General features: G+C 38.2%; 1 protein-coding gene across 3 annotated transcripts in view; it reads right to left on the bottom strand.

The window, feature by feature from the left end:
• Positions 1-22,319, bottom strand: part of RAD54B (RAD54 homolog B) — a 118,818-nt gene extending 96,499 nt beyond the window's left edge. The window contains exons 1-3 of one of the 3 annotated variants that reach the window (XM_027064219.2): positions 22,163-22,319; positions 21,182-21,332; positions 4,969-5,137 (exon numbers count right to left, since the gene is read on the bottom strand). In XM_027064219.2, coding sequence (XP_026920020.1) covers positions 4,969-5,137; positions 21,182-21,316 — 304 coding nt within the window. In that variant the 5' untranslated portion in view covers positions 21,317-21,332; positions 22,163-22,319. Of the gene's footprint in view, positions 1-2,342; positions 2,407-4,968; positions 5,138-21,181; positions 21,333-22,162 lie in introns of those variants that run through there. The other 2 variants (XM_015072171.3, XM_027064218.2) reach the window with 2 other exon arrangements.
• Between the last annotated feature and the right edge of the window lie 545 nt (positions 22,320-22,864).

Here is a 22,864-nt window from a genome sequence, read left to right as displayed (position 1 = left end):
AAATTAAACATTTATAAACTAAATATAAAACCAATAAAATTAAAAATCACATTAATTTAATATGACAGTGATACCTTACTGAAATTAAACCGTTATTCATGACATAAATATAATACCAACAGATTTGGCACAGGTTATTTTCAACAAGTTTTCTTTTCAACAAGATATACAATGGGTCAATTGTTAGACCATCTTAAGTGAATATATAAAAACTGCATTTGGTAGGAGTAGACCACTAACACATTCTGTTCAGCCCTCTTCTCATTTGAAGACATGAAAACTTATAATAATTATATAAGGTGGCCATCTAAAAGATCCAGCATATGCTTACATGCATTTATTCATATCAGTTAAAAGAAAATACAAAATTCTAAGCTTCTCTAAGAATTTATAAACACCTGAGAATACACCCAACCATCTCCAGGGACTTCAAACCCAACTGAAAAATACTTATCTAATATCTACACCAGAAAAAGATTTTATCACTCCCTTTTTATATCCTTAATCTTCCCCTCTTCACTACCTCATTCCTGACAGCCTATACCATACTACTTTTAAACAAGATTGGCTCAGTCATTAGAGAGTGCAACTTTTTTTTTTTAAGTTTATTTATTCTGAGACAGAGACAGCGTGAGCAGGGGAGGGTCAGAGAGAGAGGGAGAGAGAGGGAGAGAGAGGGAGAGAGAGGGAGAGAGAGGGAGAGAGAGGGAGAGAGAGGGAGAGAGACAAGCCCAAGCAGGCTCCACACTGTCAGTGCAGAGCCCAACACGGGGTTGGAACTAAAAGAAAACATGAGATCATGAACTGAGCCAAAACCGAGAGTCGGACACTTAACCAACTGAGCCACCCAGGGGACCCAAGTGTGCAACTTTGGATCTCGGGGTTGTGGATTCAAGCCCCATGTTGGATGTAGAGATTACTTAAAACATAAAATCTCAAAAACAACAACAACAAAAAACAACAACTACCACCTCCTGGTACCCTGCTCTCTCTCAGGATACTATTCCTTCCCTTCACAACCAAATTTATTTTTACATACTTCATTTACTTATATTAACTTAATTTGCCTGTTTCCACTCATTAGTTACCTACTACAATATGACTTTTGTTCCACTTTTTGGAACTGTTCTCTCAAATATCACCAAACCCTGAAAACTATAATGTTCCAGTAGCTTCTTCTTGACTACTGGACTTCTCTGAAGCATTTCAAAGCCAAAAGACTTACCCAAAGGACTTAACTACAAGTTTTCTAAGATCCTTTCATTCAGTCATAAATTGTTTTTGAATTCATACTATTTGATTTAAAACCTGAACAACAGGGGTGCAACAGGGGTGCCTGGGTAACAGAGTCAGTTGGGCATCCGACTCTTGATCTCGGCTTAGGTCATGATCTCACGGGTTTGTGAATTCAAGCCCCACATCAAGTTGTGCACTGATGGCGTGGAGCCTGCTTGGGATTCTCTCTCTCCCCTCTGCTCCCCCCCGCTTGTGCTCATTCTCTCTCAAATAAATAAACTTAAAAATTTTTGTTTTAAAACCTGAAGAGAAAGTTCTTGCCTTAGGTGAAACAGGGTCAGGTAAATACATACAACACAAGATAGTGTGGTTGAACAGTTTGAGGGAGAAGTAAGTCTCACCTTATAGTTCATCAGAATGAGAAGGAATCAGAAAGAATGAAACAATTTCTCGGTTTCTGAAGAAAGTAAATACAGTTCTGAATATCAGGAGGTCTAGAACTTCCTATATTAATTTTTGAAGACTGCCATAACAAAGTACCAAAAACTAGGTGGCTTAAACAACAGAATTTATTCTCTCAAAATCTGGAGACCAGATGTTCAAAATTAAGGTGTCAGCAAAGCCTTTTGCTCTCTGAAGATTTTAGGGGAGAATCCTTCCTTGCCACTTTCTAGAAAGCTTCTGGTGGTTGCCAACAATCCTTGGTGCTCCTTGGCTTGCAGCTACTCCAATCTCCGCCTTCGTCATCATGTGGTCTTTCCCTCTGTGTTTCTGTGTCTCTCTCTCCTCACAAGGACACCAGCTTTGTGATTTAGGGCCTAACACAGTTATGACCTCATCTTAAGTTGATTACAACTGCAAAGACCCTATTTCCACATAAGGTCACATTCGCAGGTACCATAGGTTACGACTTAAAGACATCTTTTTAGGGAACACAATTCAACCCATTATATATTTCCCCTCTTCCAGGCTTTAATTTTCTCAAGACTAGGCAAACAGCAGAGGCAGCAGACAAAAATAATAAATGAATGAATGAATGAATGAATAAAATAATTTTTTTAAGACAGAGTGGGCGCTTCTAGCACATCTCCAAATAAGGCACATACCCTGAGCCATAGGTGAAGTCATTATGGTAGATCTACATCTTCTTTCTCACATAGGGACTATTATCTGCAAAGGAACAGGGTTTATAAAGAGACCTGAAGCGCTCAGTGAAGTTCAGTGGAGTGAAAGTATACTCATCAGGGAACTTTCAGTTGAGAAAGAAACCAAACTTAAATCAGCTTATGCAAAAATGATATTAATGATGAAGTATATATTAAATATTATGAATTACTACTAAGAAATTTTAAGAAATATAAGCTGAAGTATTTAGAGATGATGTGGCATGACATCTGCAACTTATTTTCAAATGATCCAGAAAAAAAAGGGACATATAAGGGAGGGAGAAGCAAAAGATTAACAAATGCAGAATTTAGGATAATAATTATTCTTTCAACTTCTCTACATATAGGAAATTTTTCAAAATAAAAAGTGATAGGGGAAAATGACAACATATTTTAACTGGGACAAACAGATTTGGACCGTACTTCAAGGTGGATTATGTGTAGGATTAAAAAGATGTGAAAAGGTGAATGTATACTACATGGATCTCTCATCTCCATACTTCTCCTCACACAACATCCTTCTCTAGTAATTCACCACAGAAAGCAAGATGTTTCTCACAATGCTCTTTTCCCCAATTAACCTCTCTCCGAATGAGAGGCAGGAGGGTGTCAGGAGGTTGGCAAAGGTTCCCCAGTCCAGTGAATGTACCAAATCAGAGAAGGGATTAAGGGATTAAGGGTTGAGTAAATTAACTCCCTCTTCAATTTATCTTAACTCTTAACTCCCTCCTAATATTTAGCAGGTTAGAGAGTGAGAAACTACAGAACAAAAATAAAGCAGCAAATCGGTAACACAGAATGTATTACAGAGTCTAAATATCACTCTCTGGTGAAGATTAGCTACCGTAATAGAAAAGAAAGAGGCATACATGGATCGTTATCTGCCACCAGCTTGACAGTAGAGAAGAAAACCTGGGAAAACAGGATATCCACTTAACAAAGATGGAAGGAAAATAAGAGGAAGGGAGAAAAGGAAAAAAGAAGGAGAGACTAAATCAGTGAGACAGCACAGCAGCTAAAGTGCCATAGCCAGAGCTGTCTCTAGGGATTTCAGATCCCTAGATCCAGCTCCAAAAGCCCTTTTCAACTTTGTCTTGACTCCAGTAACAGCTTTTGAAAAGTTACAAGGAGCACATAAATGAAACTGAAGATCCTAGCCAGTTAGGAAGACACAGAATTCCTTTGTCCCACAAGAAGAAACTAACCCATTCAGAGGTAAATGTACTAATCATCACAAAGCTCAAGAAGTTCCTTCAAAAAGGGTTAAGTGCTTAAGGAATCTTATTGATTAGCACTGGTATCTTGAGAATGACAATTACTCTCCTATAGACCAGCAGATGGGGCTCTCTCCCTGAATCTGTTTATTCAAGCAAAAAATGAATAAAATGTCATTTGGAAAAATGTAGTCTTAATGTTGTCTTTCACAAGGTCAAATAAACACTAGTATACAACTCTATTCTTTTAATTACTTGTAGAATATTAATCTCTGACAGGTACAAAAAGAAACATAATCATTATTTTAACCCAATTCAACAATGCAGGGAGGGAGCATCTGTTAAATCCTTGGTTCTCCTTCAATTACATACCCTCATAATACAAATCTGATTTGGAGGTACTCTATGGACTATTACGAATTAACAATTTTATTCATTTCAAGTTCACCTCTCCAACTTAGCACTGTTAACATGGTTTTAAAATTTTTTTAATTTTTTTTAAAGTAGGCTCCATGCTCAACATGGGGCTTGAACTCATGACCCTGAGATAAAGAGTTGTATACTCTACCTACTGAGCTAGCCACGTGCCCCAACATGGTTTTTAAAAAAAAAATTTAATCAAACCTTTAAACAGAATTTATTGGGGCGCCTGGGTGGCTCAGTCAGTTAGGCGGCCGACTTCGGCTCAGGTCATGATCTTGCGGTCCATGAGTTCTAGCCTCGCGTCGGGCTCTGTGCTGACAGCTCAGAGCCTGAAGCCTGCTTCATATTCTGTGTCTCCCTCTCTCTGACCCTCCCCTGTTCATGCTCTGTCTCTCCCTGTCTCAAAAATAAATAAACGTTAAAAAAAAAAAATTTTTTTTTAAATAAACAATTTATTTTGGTACTTGAGGAAAAGACCATGTTTGACCAACAAGTTTACAATTAACAGTCTTAGATACCTACTATAAAGTACAAGATTTGAATTACATGGTTATCAATCCAATAATTAAAGAAATTATGACAACATAGGGTGCCTGGGTAGCTCAGTTGGTTAAGCATCTGACTCTTGGATTTGGCTTAGGTTGTGATCTCATGGTTCATGGGTTCAAGCCCCACATCGGGCTCTTCACTGACAGTGTGGAGCCTGCTTAGGATTCTCACTCTCCTGCACATGCTCTCTCTCAAAATAAAAAAAAATTTAAAAAAAGACTGAAAAAAGAAATTGTGGCAACAAAAAAACAAATTGCCAAGAACCTAGGGGTATTTCAACACTTTTCAAATAGAACATTCAATTTTGAAAATAGTCAACTTAAATAATACTGTACTACAACTGGTCAAGTGTAAACCTAATCGATAAAAAGCAGTCTTACCTGTGTGAGGTGGATCTAATGTTGCCATTACAGATGCTTTAAGACAGTGTTTTCCATTGTAATTATGCCCATGATTAATTTCTCTAGCACTTCCATCAGTAGGCAGATTTAAACTGCATATTTGGGTATTATTTTGTAACTGGAGAAAGGTATTCTTATTTGCAGCAACCTAAAAGAAGAAAATATGTATTTTATGCAGAAATTAAATCTAATTTTCCATATTTTTATATAATAAATTCCTAATTTAAAATATGAACTACCAACTTCTCTATATCTTAAAAGGAAATAGGCATTTTAAAATAAATTAAAAATCCAATTTTACTGTCTACTAAACTATTAAACTTTTAATTATGTTATAAAAGCTATAGACATAATAAAATGAAAATTATGCTTATAATTATAGTGTAAACAATGTATCAGAAGAGTTTTTAAACATGTCATAACAAGCCATTCTCAGAATCAACTGTGTTTTTTTCTTGCCAAATTTCTCAATATTAAAATCAATACTTAAATATTCTCCATTTTTATGTGGGATAATGGTACTGTCACTGTGTTGGTTACAGAGACAAATACTGAACTGTTTACAAATGAAAAGATATTCCTGGGATTTGCATCAAAATGAGTAGATTGCACCGAAAATAATAAGACACCTAGGAATAAACCTAACCAAAGGTAAAAGGTAAGAGGTAAAAGACCTATACTCTGAAAATTATGAACACTGATGAAAGAAACTGAAGATAACACAAAGAAATGGAAAGACATTCCATGCTCATGGATTAGAAGAACAAATATTGTTCAAATGTCTATACTACCCAAAGCAATCCACACATTTAAGGCAATCTCAATCAAAATACCACCAGAGGAGCCTGGATGGCTCAGTAAGTTAAGTGGCCGATTCTTGATTTCCACTTAGGTCATGATCTCACAGTTCATGAATTCAAGCCCCACATGGGGCTCTGTGCTGACAGTGTGGGGCCTACTTAGGACTGTCTCTCTCTCCCTCTCTCTCTGCCCCTCTCACACACAAACATGCCTCTCTCTCTCTCTCAAAATTTTTGTTTTAAAAAAAACAAAATTACCACCAGCATTTTTCACATTACTAGAACAAACAATCCTAAAATTTATATGGACTCCAAATACACAAAGCAACCCTGAAAAATCAGAGCTGGAGGGATCACAATTCCAGACCTCAAGTTATATTACAAAACTGTAGTAATGAAAAGAATATAGTACTGCCACAAAAATAGACACATAGTTCATAGAACAGAATACAAAACCCAAAAACAAACTCACAATTATATGGTCAATTAATCTTCGACAAAGCAGGAAAGAATATCCAATGGAAAAAAGGCAGTCTCTTCAGCAAATGGTGCTGGGAAAACTGGACAGCTCCATGCAAAACAATGAAACTGGACCACCTTCTTACACCATACACAAAAATAAATTCAAAATGGATTAAAGACCTAAATGTGAGACCTAAAACCATAAAAATGCTAGAAGAGAGAGCACAGATGGTAGTTTCTCTGACACTGGCTGTAGCAACTTTTTTCTAGATAGGTCCCCTGAGGCAAGGGAGACAAAAGCAAAAATAAACTACTGGGACTACATCAAAGTAAAAAGCTTCTTACACAGCAAAGGAAACAATCAACAAAACTAAAGGGTAACCTACAGAATATGAGAAGATATTTGCAAATGCTATATCAAATAAAGGGTTAGTATCTAAAATATATTTAAAAAAAACTTATACAATACACCCAAAACAAATAATCCAATCAAAAATGGACAGAAGACATGAATAAAAACTTCTGCAAAGACATACAAATAGCCAACATACACATGAAAAGATGCTCAACATCACTCATCATCAGGGAAATGCAAATCAAAACTACAATAAGGCATCACCTCACACCTGTCACAATGGCTACACAATCAACAACACAGGAAACAACAGATGCTGGTGAGGATATCGAGAAACAGGAACCCTCATGTATTATTGGTGGAATGCAAACTGCTGCAGCAACTGTGGAAAACAGTATGGAAGTTCCTCAGAAAGTTAAAAATAGAACTATCCTATGATCCAGTAATTACACTACTAGGTATTTACCCAAAGAATACAAAAACACTAATTCAGCCAGGTGTGGTGGCATGCACCTGTAGTCTCAGCTACTCAGGCTGAAGCAGGAGGATTGCTTGAGCCCAGGAATTCTGGGCTGTAGCACGCTATTCCAATTGGGTGTGTGCACTAAGTTCGGCATCAATATGGTGACCTCCTGGGAGCGGGGGACCACTAGGTTGCCTAAGGAGGGGGTGAACCAGCCCAGGATGCAAAAACACTAATTCAAAGTATTATGCATCCCTACATTTATAGCAGCATTATTTACAATGGCCAAGATACGGAAGCATCCCAAGTGTCCATCAAATGATGAATGGATAAAGAAAGTGTGGTGTGTACACGCACATACACACACACAAACAGACACACACACACACACACACACACACACACAGAGGAATATTATTCAGCCTTAAAAAAAGAATGAAATCTTGCCATTTGCAACAACATGGATGGAGATAAAGAGTATAATGCTAAGTGAAATAAGTCAGAGAAAGACAAATACCACATGATTTCACTCATATGTGGAACTTAAGAAACAAAACAAATAATGCACCAAAAACCATAAAATACCTAGGAATAACCCTAAACAAAGACGTAAAAAATCTAAAGTTTATGAAAAAAATTGAAGATGACACAAAAAAATGGAAAAACATTCCATGCTCATGTATTGAAGAACAAATATTGTTAAAATGTCAACACTACCCAAAGCAATCTACATAGTCAATGCAATCCCTATCAAAAATAACATCAGCATTCTTCACAGAGCTAGAATAAACAATCTTAAAATTCATATGGAACCCGAAAAGACACGAAGAGCCAAAGCAATCCTGAAAAAGGAAACCACAGCTGAAGGCATCACAATCCCAGACTTCAAGCTGTATTACAAAGCTGTAATCATCAAGACGGTATATGGTACTAACACACAGACACAAAAATCAATGGAGAACCCAAAATAGAGAACCCAGAAATGGACCCACAAACGTATGGCCAACTAATCTTTGACAAAGCAGGAAAGAATATCCAATGGAATAAAGACCATTTCTTCAGCAACTGGTGCTGGGAAAATGGACAGTGACATGCAGAAAAATGAAGCTGGATCATTTTCCTACACCATGCACAAAAATAATCTCGAAACGGATGAAAGACTTAAATGTAAGACAGGAAGCCATCAAAATCCTAGAGGAGAAAACAGGCAAAAACCTCTTTGACCTTGACAGCAGCAACATCTTACTTGACATGCCTCCAGAGGCAAGGGAAACCAAAGCAAAAATGAACTATTGGGACCACATCAAGATAAAAAAGCTTCAGGGCACCTGGCTAGCTCAGTTGGATAAGCGTCTGACTTTGGCTCAGGTCATGATCTCACGGTTTGTGAGTTCAAGCCCATGTCAGGCTCTGTGCTGACAGCTGAGAGGCTGGAGCCTGCTTCCGATTCTGTGTCTCCCTCTCTCTCTGTTCCTCCCCTGCTTGCACTCTGTCTCTCTCTCTCTTAAAAGTAAAAAATAAAGATTTAAAAAAAAAAGATAAAAAGCTTCTGCACAGTGAAGGAAATAATCAGCAAAACTAAAAGGCAACCAATGGAATGGGAGAAGATATCTGCAAATGAAGTATCAGATAAAGGATTAGTACCCAAAATCTATAAAGAACTTATGAAACTCAACACCCAAAACAGAAATAATCCAGTGAAGAAATGGGCAAAAACAGGTCTTCTCCAAAGAAGACATCCAAATGACTAACAGACACATGAAAAACTGCTCAACATCACTCATCATCAGGGAAATACAAATCAAAGCCACAATGAGATATCACCTCACACCTGTCAGAATGGCTAACATTAACAACTCAGGCAACAACAGATGTGGGCGAGGATGCAGAGAAAGAGGAACCCTTTTGCACTGCTGGTGGGAATGCAAACTGGTGCAGCCACTCTGGAAAACAGTACGGAGGTTCCTCAAAAAATTAAAAATAGAACTACCCTATGACCCAGCAACTGCACTACTAGGTATTTATCCAAGGGATACAGGTATGCTGTTTCAAAGGGACACATGCACCCCAATGTTTATAGCAGCACTACCTATGATAGACAAAGTATAGAAAGAGCCCAAATATCCATTGACTGATGAATGGTTAAAGATGTGGTACATATATGCAACGGAATATTACTCAGCGATCAAAAAGAATGAAATCTTGCCATTTGCAACATGGATGAAACTAGAGTGTATTATGCTAAGCGAAACAAGTCAGTCACAGAAAGATAAGTATCGTATGACTTCACTCATGTGTGGAATTTAAGATACAAAACAGATTAACATAAAGGAAGGGAAACAAAAATAATACAAAAACAGGGAGGGAGACAAACCATGAGAACAAACTGAGGGTTGTTGGAGGGGTCTGGGTGGTGGGATGGGCTAAATGGGCAAGGGGCATTAAGGAGGGCACTTGTTGGGATGAGCACTGGACGTTATACGTTAAGCGATGAACCACTAAATTCTATTCCTGAAACCATTATTACACTATATGTTAACTAACTTGGATGTAAATTAAGAATGCTAATGATGATAATAAGAAGAAGAAACGAGCAAAGGGGAATTAAAAAAGAACAAGAGACAAACCAAGAAACAGACTCTTAACTATAGAGAACAAACTTATGGTTATCAGAGCAGAGGTGGGGGTGGTGAGGATGGGTGAAATAGGTAATAGGGATTAAGGGGTGCACGTGTCATGACAAGCATTGGGTGATTAAAATAAAAACTTAAGGGGCACCTGGCAGGCAACTCTTAATCTCAGGGTTGTAAATTCAAGCAGCATATTGAGTGTAGAGATTACTTAAAAATAAAATATTTAAAAATAAAAACTTTACAAAATTAATGAGTAAAGAGGAACTAGGGAGGGAACTGAAGAGGTAAAAATGAAACAAGACTGGCCATGAACTGATGATCATTGAAGCTAAATAATGGGTGCATAAAGGTTATATATATTTTTTTCTCTATTTCTGTACATGTATTAGTTTTCTATTGCTGTTATAACAAATTAACACAAATTTAGTGGCTTAAAAACAATGCAAATCTATCATTTTTCAATTCTGTATGTTAGAACTCTGCCTTGAATCTCACCAGGCTAACATCAAGGTGATCAGCAGGGATGTACCCCTTTCTTGAAGTTCTAGAATACATTTCCTTGTCTTTGCAAACTTTTTTTTAATTTGTTTTTTAATTTACATCCAAGTTAGTTTGCATATAGTGCAACAATGATTTCAGGAGAAGATTACTTAATGTCCCTTATCCATTTAGCCCATCCCCCCTCCCACAACCCCCTCTAGCAATCCTCTGATTGTTCTCCATATTTAAGTCTCTTATGTTTTGTCCCCCTCTCTCTGGTTATATATTACTTTTGCTTCCCTTCCCTTATGTTCATCTGTTTTGTATCTTAAAGTCCTCATATGAGTGAAGTCATATGATATTTGTCTTTCTCCAACTAATTTCACTTAGCATAATAGCCTCTAGTTCCATCCACATAGTTGCAAATGGCAAGATTTCATTTTTGATTGACTAGTAATACTCCATTGTATATATATACCACATCTTTTTATCCATTCATCCATCATTGGGCATTTGGGCTCTTTCCATACTTTGGATGTTGTTGATAGTGCTGCTATAAACATTGGGGTGCATGTGTCCCTTCGAAACAGCATACCTGTATCCCTTGGATAAATACCTAGTAGTGCAGTTGCTGGGTTGTAGGGTAATTCTATTTTTAATTTTTTGAGGAACCTCCGTACTGTTTTCCAGAGTGGCTGCACCAGTTTGCATTCCCACCAGCAGTGCAAAAGGGTTCCTCTTTCTCTGCATCCTCGCCCACATCTGTTGTTGCCTGAGTTGTTAATGTTAGCCATTCTGACAGGTGTGAGGTGATATCTCATTGTGGTTTTGATTTGTATTTATTTCCCTGATGATGAGTGATGTTGAGCAGTTTTTCATGTGTCAGTTGGCCATCTGGATGCCTTCTTTGGAGAAGTGTCTACTCATGTCTTTTGCCTGTTTCTTCACTAGATTATTTGTTTTTTGGGTGTTGAGTTTCGTAAGTTCTTTATAGATTTTGGATTCTAACCCTTTATCTGATCTTTATGATACTTCATTTGCAGATATCTTCTCCCATTCCGTTGGTTGCCTTTTAGTTTTGGTGATTACTTCCTTCATTGTGCAGAAGCTTTTTATCTTGATGAGGTCCCAATAGTTCATGTTTTGCTTTGGTTTCCCTTGCCTCTGGAGGCATGTCAAGTAAGAAGTTGCTGCTGCCGAGGTCAAAGAGGTTTTTGCCTGTTTTCTCCTCTAGGATTTTGATGGCTTCCTATCTTACATTTAGGTCTTTCATCCATTTTGACTTTAACTTTGTGAATGGTGTAAGAAAGTGGTCCAGGTTCATTTTTCTGCATGTTGCTGTCCAGTTTTCCCAGTACCATTTGCTGAAGAGACGGTCTTTATTCCATTGGATATTCTTTCCTGCTTTGTCAAAAATTAGTTGGCCATACGTTTGTGGGTCCATTTCTGGGTTCTCTATTCTGTTCCACTGATCTGAGTGTCTGTTTTCATGCCACATCTTTGTGAACTTCTAAGTCATCCACATTCCCTGGATTGTGGTCCCCTTCCTCCTTCAAAGCCAGATACTCTGTATCTCTCTGACCCTGCTTACATAACCACATTTCTTTAACACTCTCTTCTGTCTCCCTCTTCTACTTTTAAGAACCTTTGTCATTAAACTGAGCGGACCCAGATAATCAAGGATAACCTTCCCACCTCAGGGTCTTCTTTAACATTAATCACCTAGTCCAAGTTCCTTTAGCTATGTAAGATAACATATTCACAGGTTCCAAGAATTAAAACATGGATGTTTTTGGAGGTCCATTTTTCTGCCTACCAGAGTATATGTTTGAATTTTTTTAAATATAACTCACAATAACAGACATAGTTGCCATATCTTTATAAATATTTATCAAAATAAGTTTCAGAGTCAATCAAAAAACCTATCTTATAAGATTCCAAAGTCAAAACAATGAATAGAGGCCATAAATTTATTTTTACATACTTTCAAACTTAAAGAAACATTACAAAAATAATACAAGGAAATCCCTGATAGCATTTACCCAGATTCACCCTTTATTTACATTTTGCTCCATTGTTTTCCCTTCTTCCCTCTCTTTATGTGTATATGTGTGTTTATATTTGAGATAGAGCTGGAGACACTGTGCTCCTTTACCTCTAAATATTTCAAGATGTGTTTCCAAAGAGCAAAGACATTCTCTTCCACAATCACAGTAAAATTACCAAAATCAAGATTTAACGTTGCTATATTATTATCTAACCCACAGTCCACATTCAAATTCAGCCACTTATCCCAATAATGTCTTTTATAGTTTTTTCCCTGAGCCATGGCCAATATCAGATCATATATTATATTTAGCAAGCATGGTTCTATAGTCTCTAATCTAGAACAATTCCTCAACGTTTATTTGTCTTTTGAGACTTTGACACTTTTGAAGAGTACAGGCCATTTTGTAGAATGTCCCAATATGGATTGTCTGATGTTTCTTATGATTAGCTTCAGGTTATACAATTTGGACAGAAATACCACTGTTCATCATACCAAGAGGCACATACTACTGATTTGCCCCATCACTTAAGTATATATTTGATAAAGGTGTCATTAGCCAGGTCTCCCTGAAAAGTTAGTATTTTTCCCTTTTTTATTATTTATTTTTGAAAAAAAGAACAAGCAAGCAGGGGAGGGGCAAGGAGAAAGAGGGAGAGAGAATCCCAAGCAAGATCCAGTGCCCAAGACAGAGCCCAATGTGCAGTTTGAACCCACGAACCAAGACCCGAAATCAAGAGCCAAACGCTTAACCAAGTGAGACACCCAAGTGCCCAATCTTTGTAAGTCCTAAAAACATGTTGTGGGACACCTGGGTGGCTCAGCGGTTAAGTGTTTGGCTCTTGGATCTCAGCTCAGGTCATGATCTCAAAGTTTCATGAGTTTGAGCCCAGCATCGGGCTCTGTGTTCACAGCACAGAACCTGCTTGGGATTCTATCTCTCTCCCTCTCTCTCTCTGCTCTCCAGCCCACGTTGTCTTTGTCTCTCTCAAAAATAAACTTAAAAAAAAAAAAAAGTCATCTAGGGGCACCTGGGTGGCTCAGTTAAAGTTTCTGACTTTAAAGTCAGTTAAGCATCTGACTTTGGCTCAGGTCATGATCTCACGGTTCATGGGTTCAAGCCCTGCATTGGGCTCTGTGCTGACAGCTCAGAGCCTGGAGCCTGGTTCAGATTGTGTCTCCCTCTCTCTCTGCCCCTCCCCCACTTGCACTCTATCTCTCTCTCAAAAATAAATAAATATTTTTAAAAATCATCGTAAAAAGTATGTTGTGAGAAGATGCTTGAATCTATTTAAGTATCTTATTTCCTCAAACATTCATGCACTAGTTTGGGTATTCATTGAACTTTTTTTTATGGACAAGTAAACACAGCTGTCTAAGGCCAACAACTGCTATGGAAAGCAAGGCAGGTAAGGAGGAAAAAAAGTCGTTCTAGCCAATGTCCAAATATCTAGGAGGTATTTATGGTTCTCCATGCCTCAAACTTCCTTCTAGAGTTCATACTAACCAGTCCAGTCCCTTACATTGTTGTAGAAATTACACAAATTGGGGGTGCAGGGTGGCTCAGTCAGTTAACCATCTGACTCTTGATTTCAGTTCAAGTCATGATCTCATGGTTCGTGGGATCAAGCCCCACATCAGACAGCACAGAGCTGGCTTTGCATCCTCTCTCTCTTTCTCTGCCCATCTCCTGCCGGTGCTCTCTTTTTCTCTCACTCTGTCTCTCTCAAAGTAAATAAATAAACTTAAAAAAAAAAAAAAAAAGAATCACAGATTGATTCTGTTCCATGGATTAAGAACTAATGTGCAAACTCTTTGTTATAGAGCACACTAATATTAAATGTATTAATTCCCTTTAAAATCCTGTCATATTGGGGTCCCTGGGTAGTTCAGTCAGTTAAGCATCTGACTTCAGCTCAGGTCATGATCTCATGGTTTGTGAGTTTGAGCCCCACATCAGGCTCTCTGCTGTTAGCACAGAGCCTGCTTCTGATCCTCTGTCCCTCTCTCTTTCTGCCCCTCCCCCGTGAATGCACACTCTCTCTCAAAAATAAATATTAAAAAAATTTTATAAAAAGTAAAATCCTGCCATTATTGTAGGTGCTTAAATGTGTTCCCATGTAATAAACATGCAACTTAAAATTCTTCCTTTATCCCCACAAATCATTCTTAAGTATATATTGTTGTATGCTAATAAGCTCCTTTAATTGGAGTACTGAAGGCAGTTTTCTCTTCAGCCCTGGCTTAAGAAACGGCTAAACTTTTGTTTTAATTGAGGCTTAACTGAGATATAACATATTAGTTTCAAGTGTAGAGTGGAATGCTTCAAGATTTGTATATATTTCAAATTGATCACCACAATAAACATAGTTAACATCCATCACCATACATAGTTACAAAAAATTTTTCTTGTGATGAGAATTTTTAAAGTCTACTTCTTAGGGGCGCCTGGGTGGCTCAGTTGGTTAAGCAGCCAACTTCGGCTCAAGTCATGATCTTGCAGTTCATGAATTCTAGCCCTGCATCAGGCTCCATGCTAACGGCTCAGAGCCTACAGCCTCTTCAGATTCTGTGTCTCCCTCTCTCTCTGCCCCTCCCCCACTCACATTTGGTCTGTCTCTGTCTCTCAAAAATGAATAAACATTAAAAAATTTTTTTTAAAAATAAAGTCTACTTCTTAGCAACTTATGGCATCCATTATATTTTCTAACACTGTCACTTCTATTATGATTTAGCATTTCACTTTAAGGAAGAGCTTACTCTTCTCCCCATTTACTTATTTACTTATCTCAGTATATATTCAGACTCCTATATTATTCAATGAATTACCACCCACGAGCACATTTATTTTGACAATTTGTTCCAGATTTTGTTTTTATCAGACCAAATAAAAACTCCTGAGGTTACCAAAACAGTACTTTTTAGTATGGAATAACTCAATCTAAGATAAATATTTTAAGAACAAAAGTTAGGAATGGAATAGACTAAGGTAAAGTTAATTGCCAAAGGTTCTCATGTTGCCTTGCTTAAAATAGCTGTATAATTTCAAAAATGCCTACTGAGAAAATGCCTAGTTTTAAAAAATAACTATTTAGTTTCCTGATATAATTCAAAGAGGAAATCGGTGGTTTTGGTCTCAAATTAGTCCTCAGAAACAACATTTAAAAAAAAAAAAAGGGGGTGCCTGGGTGGCTCAGCTGGTTAAGCATCTGACTTCAGCTCAGGTCATGATCTTGAAGTTTGTGGGTTCAGCCCCACATCGGGCTCTGTGCTGACAACTCAGAGCCTGGAGCTTGCTTTGGATTCTGAGTCTCCCTTTCTCTCTCTGCCCCTTCCCTGCATGAACTCTGTCTCTCTCTCTCTCTCTCTCTCAAAAATAAACAAACATTAAAAAAAAATTTTTTTTAAACAAACAAAAAAAAAGAAACTACATCAAAAATTAAACCTTAAGTCAAGGGTGTCAAAATGATTAATGGGTAAAGAAAGTCTTTTTAACATCCTGGAACAACGAGGTATCCACATACAAAAGAATGAATTTGCACCCCTATCTCATACCATGCACAAAAAGGAACTCAAAATGGGTCACAGACCAAAATGTAAGAACTAAAACTACAAAACTCTTAGAAGAAAATATAAGAGACAAGAAAAAAAAATTCTGTAACTATGTGCAGTGACAGATAACTAGACTTATCATGATCATTTCACAGTATATACAAATATCATTACGTTGTATACCTGGATATAATGCTGTATGTCAATCATACCTCAATAAAAAACAAATTAGTTTTTTTTTTAGGTTCTAATTTTAAGTCATCAATACACCCAACATGGGGCTCAAACTCACGACTTCGAGATCAAGAGTCACATGCTCTACCACCTGACCCAGCCAGGCACAACAAAAAAAAAGTTCTTTAAAAAACAAAATACAGGGGCAGCTGGGTGGCTCTGTCAGTTAAGCATCTGACTTCGACTCAGGTCATGATCTCACTGTTCACGAGTTCAAGCCCTGCGATGGGCTCTATGATGACTGCTCAGAGCCTGAAGCCTACTTTGGTTTCTGTCTCTCTCTCTCTCTCTCTCTCAAAAATAAACATTAAAGAAATAAAAATTAAAAAACAAAAATACAGGAGTAACTATTCATGACCTTCTTAGATATACTACCAAATCACAAGGACTAACATCAAAAAGTTAGATAAATCTAACTTAGTCAAAATTAAAAACTTCTGTGCTACAAATGATACTATCTAAAAAGTGAAGAATAACCAACAAAATGAGAAAACGTTTGCAAATAATGTATCTGATAAGAAGCTGTAGCTAGAATATATTTTTTTTAAAAACACTCTAGTGGCACCTGGCTGGCTCTGTCAGTGGAGTGTGAGGCTCATGATCTTGGGTTGTAAGTTCAAGCCCCGCATTAGGTGTAGAGATTACTTAAAAAATTAAAAATCTTAAAGAAAAAAAACTCTTACAACTCTATAATAAAAAGCAAATAATCCAGTTTTACAAGGGTCAAAGGATCTGAACAGACAGTTCTCCAAATAAAATACACAAATGGCCAATAAGCACATATAAAGATGCTCAACAACATTTAGCCACCAGTGACACACAAATCAAAACCACAAATGACATACTACTTCACCCACTAGTAGGGCTACAATCAAAAAGATCTTAAGTGTTGACAGGGATGTGGAGAAACTGAAATCCTCATACACTGATGGTACAAATGAAACTACTGCAGCTACCTTGAAAAAGAGTCTGGCAGTTTATTAATGAAAGATTAAACAGAGTTATCATATGATCCAGCAATTCCAAACCTAGGAATATAACTAAGAAAAATGAAAACATATGTCTACACAAAAACTTACACACAAATGTTCATAAGCATTATTAATAACTCATAATTTAAGGAGCACCTGGATGGCTCAGTTGGTTAAGCGTCTGACTTTGGCTCAGATCAGGATCTTGTGGCTCGTGGCTTCAAGCCCCTCATTGGGCTCTGTGCTGACAGCTCAGAGCCTAGAGCCTGCTTTGGATTCTGTGTCTCCCTCTCTCTCTGACCCTCCCCCACTCACCCTGTCTCTCTCTCTCTCTCTCAACAATAAACATTAAAAAACTTACAATAACTCATAATTTGAAAAGTGGAAACGATCCAAATGCCTGTCAACTGATGAACAGATAAATAAAATGTGGTGTATTAATATTAATATTATACAGTATGGTAGGCAGAATAATGCTTCCCAAAGACATTTATACTAATCCCCAGAATCCGTGAATATGTTACAAGGCAAAAGAACTTTGCAGATGTAAACTGTGCTCAAAGTAATCTCTCCTGGAATGGAGACTGTCCTGGATTATCCAGGTGGTTCAATCTAATCAAATGATTCCAGTTTGAGAGAACCAGAGACATAACAACATGGCAACAGAAATTATCATTGCTGGCTCTGAAAATTAAAGAAGGGGGCCAGGAGCAAAAAATAAATTCAGGTGGCCTATCAAACCTAGAAAAAGCAAAGGAAATAGATTATCGCCTAAAACTTCCAGAATTAATGCAGCCCTGCCAACACCTTGATCTTAGCCCAGTGAGACCTGTTTTGGACTTCTGACCTACAGAACTTTAATAGATTTGTGTTCCTTTAAGCCACTAAACTTGTAATTTTTTATAGCAGGAATAGAAAACTAATAAATTTGGCAATAAAAAGAAATAAATTATTGATACGTACTAAAACATGGATAAGGAAACCATTACACTAACTGGAAAAAGCCAGTCACAAAAAGCAATGAGTATGATGAACGTATGATTCCATTTATATGAAATGTCCCTAATAGGCAAATCTACAGAGACGGAAAAATGATTAGTGGTTGCAAAGCACTGAAAGAGTTTGGGAAAAATGGAGAATGACTGTTAATATATATAAGTTTTCTTTCTGGAGTGACGAAAATGCTCTTTTTTTTTTAGAGAGAAAGAGATTGCACCCACACAGGAGAGGGAGAAAAAGAAAGAATCCCAAGCAAGCTGCACACTTAGCATGGAACCTGACATGGAGCTTGATCCCATGACCCTGGGATCATGGCCTGAGCCAAAATCAAGAGTCAGATGCAACTGAGTCACCCAGGCGCCCAGTGATGAAACGTTCTAAAATTGATTTCTGTGATCACTGTACAACTCTGTGAATATAGTAAAGACAAATGACAGGGCGTCTGGGTGGCTCAAGCAGTTGGTTAAGCAGCCAACTTCAACTCAGGTCAGGATCTCAAGGTTCATGAGTTCAAGCCCCGCATCAGGCCTGCTTTGGATTCTGTGTCTCCTTCTCTGTCCCTCCCCCTCTCATGCTCTGTCTGTCTCTCTCTCAAAAATACAAAAACAAAAAACAAAAAAAAAAACAAAAAAAAAATCCATGAATTGTAGTAGTGGGACTGTGTGGCATGTAAATTGTATCTAATTAAAGCTGCTTTTAAAAAAAGAAAGAAAGAAAAAAATAAACCTTATTTAAAAAACAGAAACCTATGTTTTCTTCTGACATTGTGTCCAGAAAGAAATGTAGGCTAAAACAAACACATGCAGACCAAAAAACAAGTTAAAAACTAGCAGACTTTTTGGAGCACCTGGGTGGCTCAGTCAGTTAAGCATCTGACTCTTGGTTTAGGCTCAGGTCATGATCTCATTGAGCCCCACATCGGGTTCTGCACTGAACCTGCTTGAGATTCTCTCTGCTTCTCTTTCTGCCCCTCCCACCTCAAAATAAACTTTAAAAAATATTAGACCTTTTTAACCACAAAAAGACACAAAATAAATTAGAACAACCTATTAAAAACCAGGCAAAGGGGGTGCCTGGGTGGCTCAATCAGTTAAGCAACCAACTTAAGCTCAGGTCATGATCTCACAGTGAGTTCAAGCCCCGTATCAGGCTCACTGCTGTCAGTGTAGAGCGCACTTTGGATCCTCTGTCCCCATCTCTCTCTGCCCCTCCCCATTTGTTCTTGTGGGCTCTAATAAATTAAAACTTAAAAAAAAAAAAAAAAAAAAAAAACAGGCAAAGAACTTGAATAGGTATTTCTCCAAATCAGATCTACAAAGAGCCAATTAACATATGAAAAGATGCTCAGCACCACTTTTCATAAGAGAAATGCAAATCAAGACCACAATGAAATACCACTCCTACTACCATCACCTACTAGGATGGTTATAATCAAATAAATAAATAATAAATAAATAAAATAACAAGTGTTGCTGAGGAAGTGGAGAAAAGGAAACCCTCACACAGTGCTGATGAAAATGTAAAACGGTGCAGCAGTTGTGGAAAACAGTTTGGTAATTTCTCAAAAAATTAAACACAGAATTACCTCATTACCCAGCAATTCCACTCCTAGAAAAATGAACACAGGTATTCAAATAGAAACTTGTATGCCAATGTTCATAGCAGCATTATTCACAACAGCCAAAAAGTGAAAACAACACAAGTATCCATCAATAAATGAATGGATAAATAAAATGTGGTATATACATACAACTAAATATTGTTGAACCTTATAAAGTTATGAAGTTTTGACACATGCTACAACACGGATGAACCTTGAAAACATTATGCTAACTGAAATAAGACAGAAATAAAGGGTAAATATCGTATTATTCCACTTCTATAAGGTAACTAGAAGTCAAATTTATGAAGAGAGAAAGTACAATAAATAGTGCTTACAAGGGGGTAGGTGAAGGAGGGAATAAGGAATTACTGTTTAATGGTTACAGAGTTTCTGTCTGGGGTAATGAAAAAGTTTTCAAGTGAAAACAGTGATGATGGCTGCAAAACAGGGTGAGTATAATTAATGCCATTTATCTGGCACACTTAAAAATGGTAACATAGGGGGTGCCTGGATGGTTCAGTCTATTAAGCAGCCGACTTTGGCTAGGGTCATGATCTCATGGTTCCTGAGTTTGAGCCCCTCCCCCCCCCAACCCCCCCATTGGGCCCTGCACTGACAGTTTGGAGCCTGCTTGGGATTCTCTCTCTCTGTCCCTCCTCCACTTGTGCTCTCTCAAAATAAACTTTTAAAAACAATGGTAAAACGGGAAGTGGGGGGGGGGGGCCTGGGTGGTTTGGTCAGTTGAGCACCAACTCTTGATTTCAGCTCAACTCAAAATTCCAGGGTTGTGGGATCAAGCCCTGCCTCCTGCTCCTCGCCCAGGATGGAGCCCGCTTGAGATACTCGTTTTCTTTCTCCTCCCCGCCACTCCGCCCCTCTCCCTGCCTCGCACTCTAAAAATAAATCTTTTAAGAAACAAAAAAGGTAAAATAGCAAATTTTATGTTATATATACTTTATCGCAATTAAAAAAAAAGGAGAGGCGCCTGGGCAGCTCAGTCAGTTAAGCGTCTGACTCTTGATTTAGGCTCAGTCACGATCTAGAGGTTCTCAGGGTTGAGCCCTACATTGGACTCCAGGGTGTTGGTGTGGAACCTGCTTGGCATTCTCTCTCTCCCTCCTCTGTCTGCCCCTCCCCCATGCTCACTTGCATGCTTGCGCTCTCTCCCTCTCAAAATAAATAAATAAACCTTAAAAAAATAAAAGGAAAAGAAAAAAGGAAACATACAAAATAGTGACTGTAATCATTACTTACATACATTGTCTCCTCAAATCACCTTACCTAAGGTTTTCACTTATATGGTAATTTTAAAAAGAACACTGGTTACAATAATTTATTTTTACAATTCCTTCACAGAGGTTATTTTTTACTGTTAACAGTTTACTCTAGAGATCCAACTGCGTATCATTCCTTTAAAAAAATGACCTTTAAAAAAAAACCATTATTTTAAGGTTTTGGGAAGACTTTGTCAGAGACACTAAAAACTCCTTCAGGCGATAAGTGTCGTTAACTCCTTAAATGACATGTTTAAAAAAAAAAAACATGCTTCTCTATATTATGCTTCTTTTATTTATTTATTTATTTTATTTTTACCTGAAGTAATTTTACATCTGGACTCATCTTTGTAATCTCTTCATCTGGACTTGGATTACTCCTTCCTGGTGGTATAAATTTTACTTTTTTGAAGGAATTCCCCTGCAACTGACTCGGCGCTGCAGATCGTCTCATATTCAGCAGTACCAACCTAAAAAACACCCAAAACAGAAATCACCTACGAATCTGACAGATTTAACCCCAAACATAAAAACAGTTCATCCCTACAACCCTATCTTTAAAAATATAAGAGAATAAACCTGTAAAAAGCCTTAGAAAACAAGCTTAACAGCTAGTAACATTTTGTTTTCATCACAAAGAGCTACTGAAAAGAATATAAGATTTAAATTGAACGGTGTAAACTTGAGCATGTGGATTTTGATAACACTATGGATTAGATAACGATGATGTAGTCTTTGAAGAATGCAACCATTAAACCTCTAGGATACAACAACGTTAATAAAACAGCCAAGAACCAGCAACAGACCCGCTGTTTCTGCTTTTGGCCTTCCAACTACCATAGGCAGCAGCTACACTTTGTGACTTAAGTCGTTCCTCTCCTTTGTGGCCCCGCTAAACGTGCCTACAGACATCGTCTATTAATTAATCGGTTTATACCGTGCAACATAATGTAGACTAGCCCTGGGGGAAAGAAACCCAAGACCCACAGAAGCAAAGCAGGTGGACCGCTGGGGGACCACTGCCCAGAGTCGACTCTCCCTGGGACACTACCCGCCCCCCCACCCCATCACAAACGCACCCCTACCGCCGGCCTTGGCACCAGCCACCCCGGAGCCAAGAGCGAGGGCGTCCCTTACACTTCAGACCGCTCTGCCCCCCCGCCCGCAGGAGACGGCCGCGGCCGCTCCACCGCCTTCCTTCCCTCCTCCCCGGAGGCCTGCTCCAGCGCCTCTCCTGTTTTGTCCCACACAAGCGCACACACCACCGCAGTCTCACAAGCCTTCCCCTCCAAGGACGCACCGGCGACGACCCAATAGAAGCCGCACATCCAGGGAAGAAAAACTCGGGTAAACAAAAAACACCTCGCCACCCGAGGAGCTTAAGGCTCCCGCCTCAGCGCAGCCTATCGCGAACGAGCTAGCCGCGCGTGCGTACCACCTTCCTGCAGCTGCGCCTTGTTCAGCCCGACTCTGATTGGACGACCTTAACTGCGCATGTCTCTATGCGTTTCCCTTTATTTGTAGTTTGGTTCAATTCAAAAATATTTGGTTGGAAAAATATTTGTTTATTTGTTACTTATGTCCTATAATCAGACATGCTGTAGGTGCTGAGGCTACAGACCTCATTTTCAACAGACGACCCATCTTAAATCTGAGACCACCTACATGGATATGTTCATACAGTTAGATGGTCTGCTTAGAAAAATAATATGCAAATATGCTGATCTTACCATAAAGCTCCTAAATTATGCAGCATTTTAGGAATAAAGTGACTTCAGCAACGTGGTTAAAATAATATAGGCCCTTAAAGTACCTAACCCAAATAGGTAAACTAACCTTTTAAAAGTGGTCTGACACCTTTTAATATAGTGACAAGCCATGTATAGGTCATAGGCCTTTTAATGTAGAAGTATCTCCAAACCATGTCACTGTCTGTAGTATCTACAAAAATACTCCAGTTTGAACAAAAAACTTAGAAATGTGTGAATAGAATAATTTTTAT

Source organism: Acinonyx jubatus, chromosome F2 (assembly GCF_027475565.1).
Source record: "Acinonyx jubatus isolate Ajub_Pintada_27869175 chromosome F2, VMU_Ajub_asm_v1.0, whole genome shotgun sequence".
Classification (NCBI taxonomy): Eukaryota; Metazoa; Chordata; class Mammalia; order Carnivora; family Felidae; genus Acinonyx; species Acinonyx jubatus.
The sequence above is the reverse complement of the archived record's forward strand: the minus strand, read 5'-3'. Positions and strand labels throughout refer to the sequence as shown.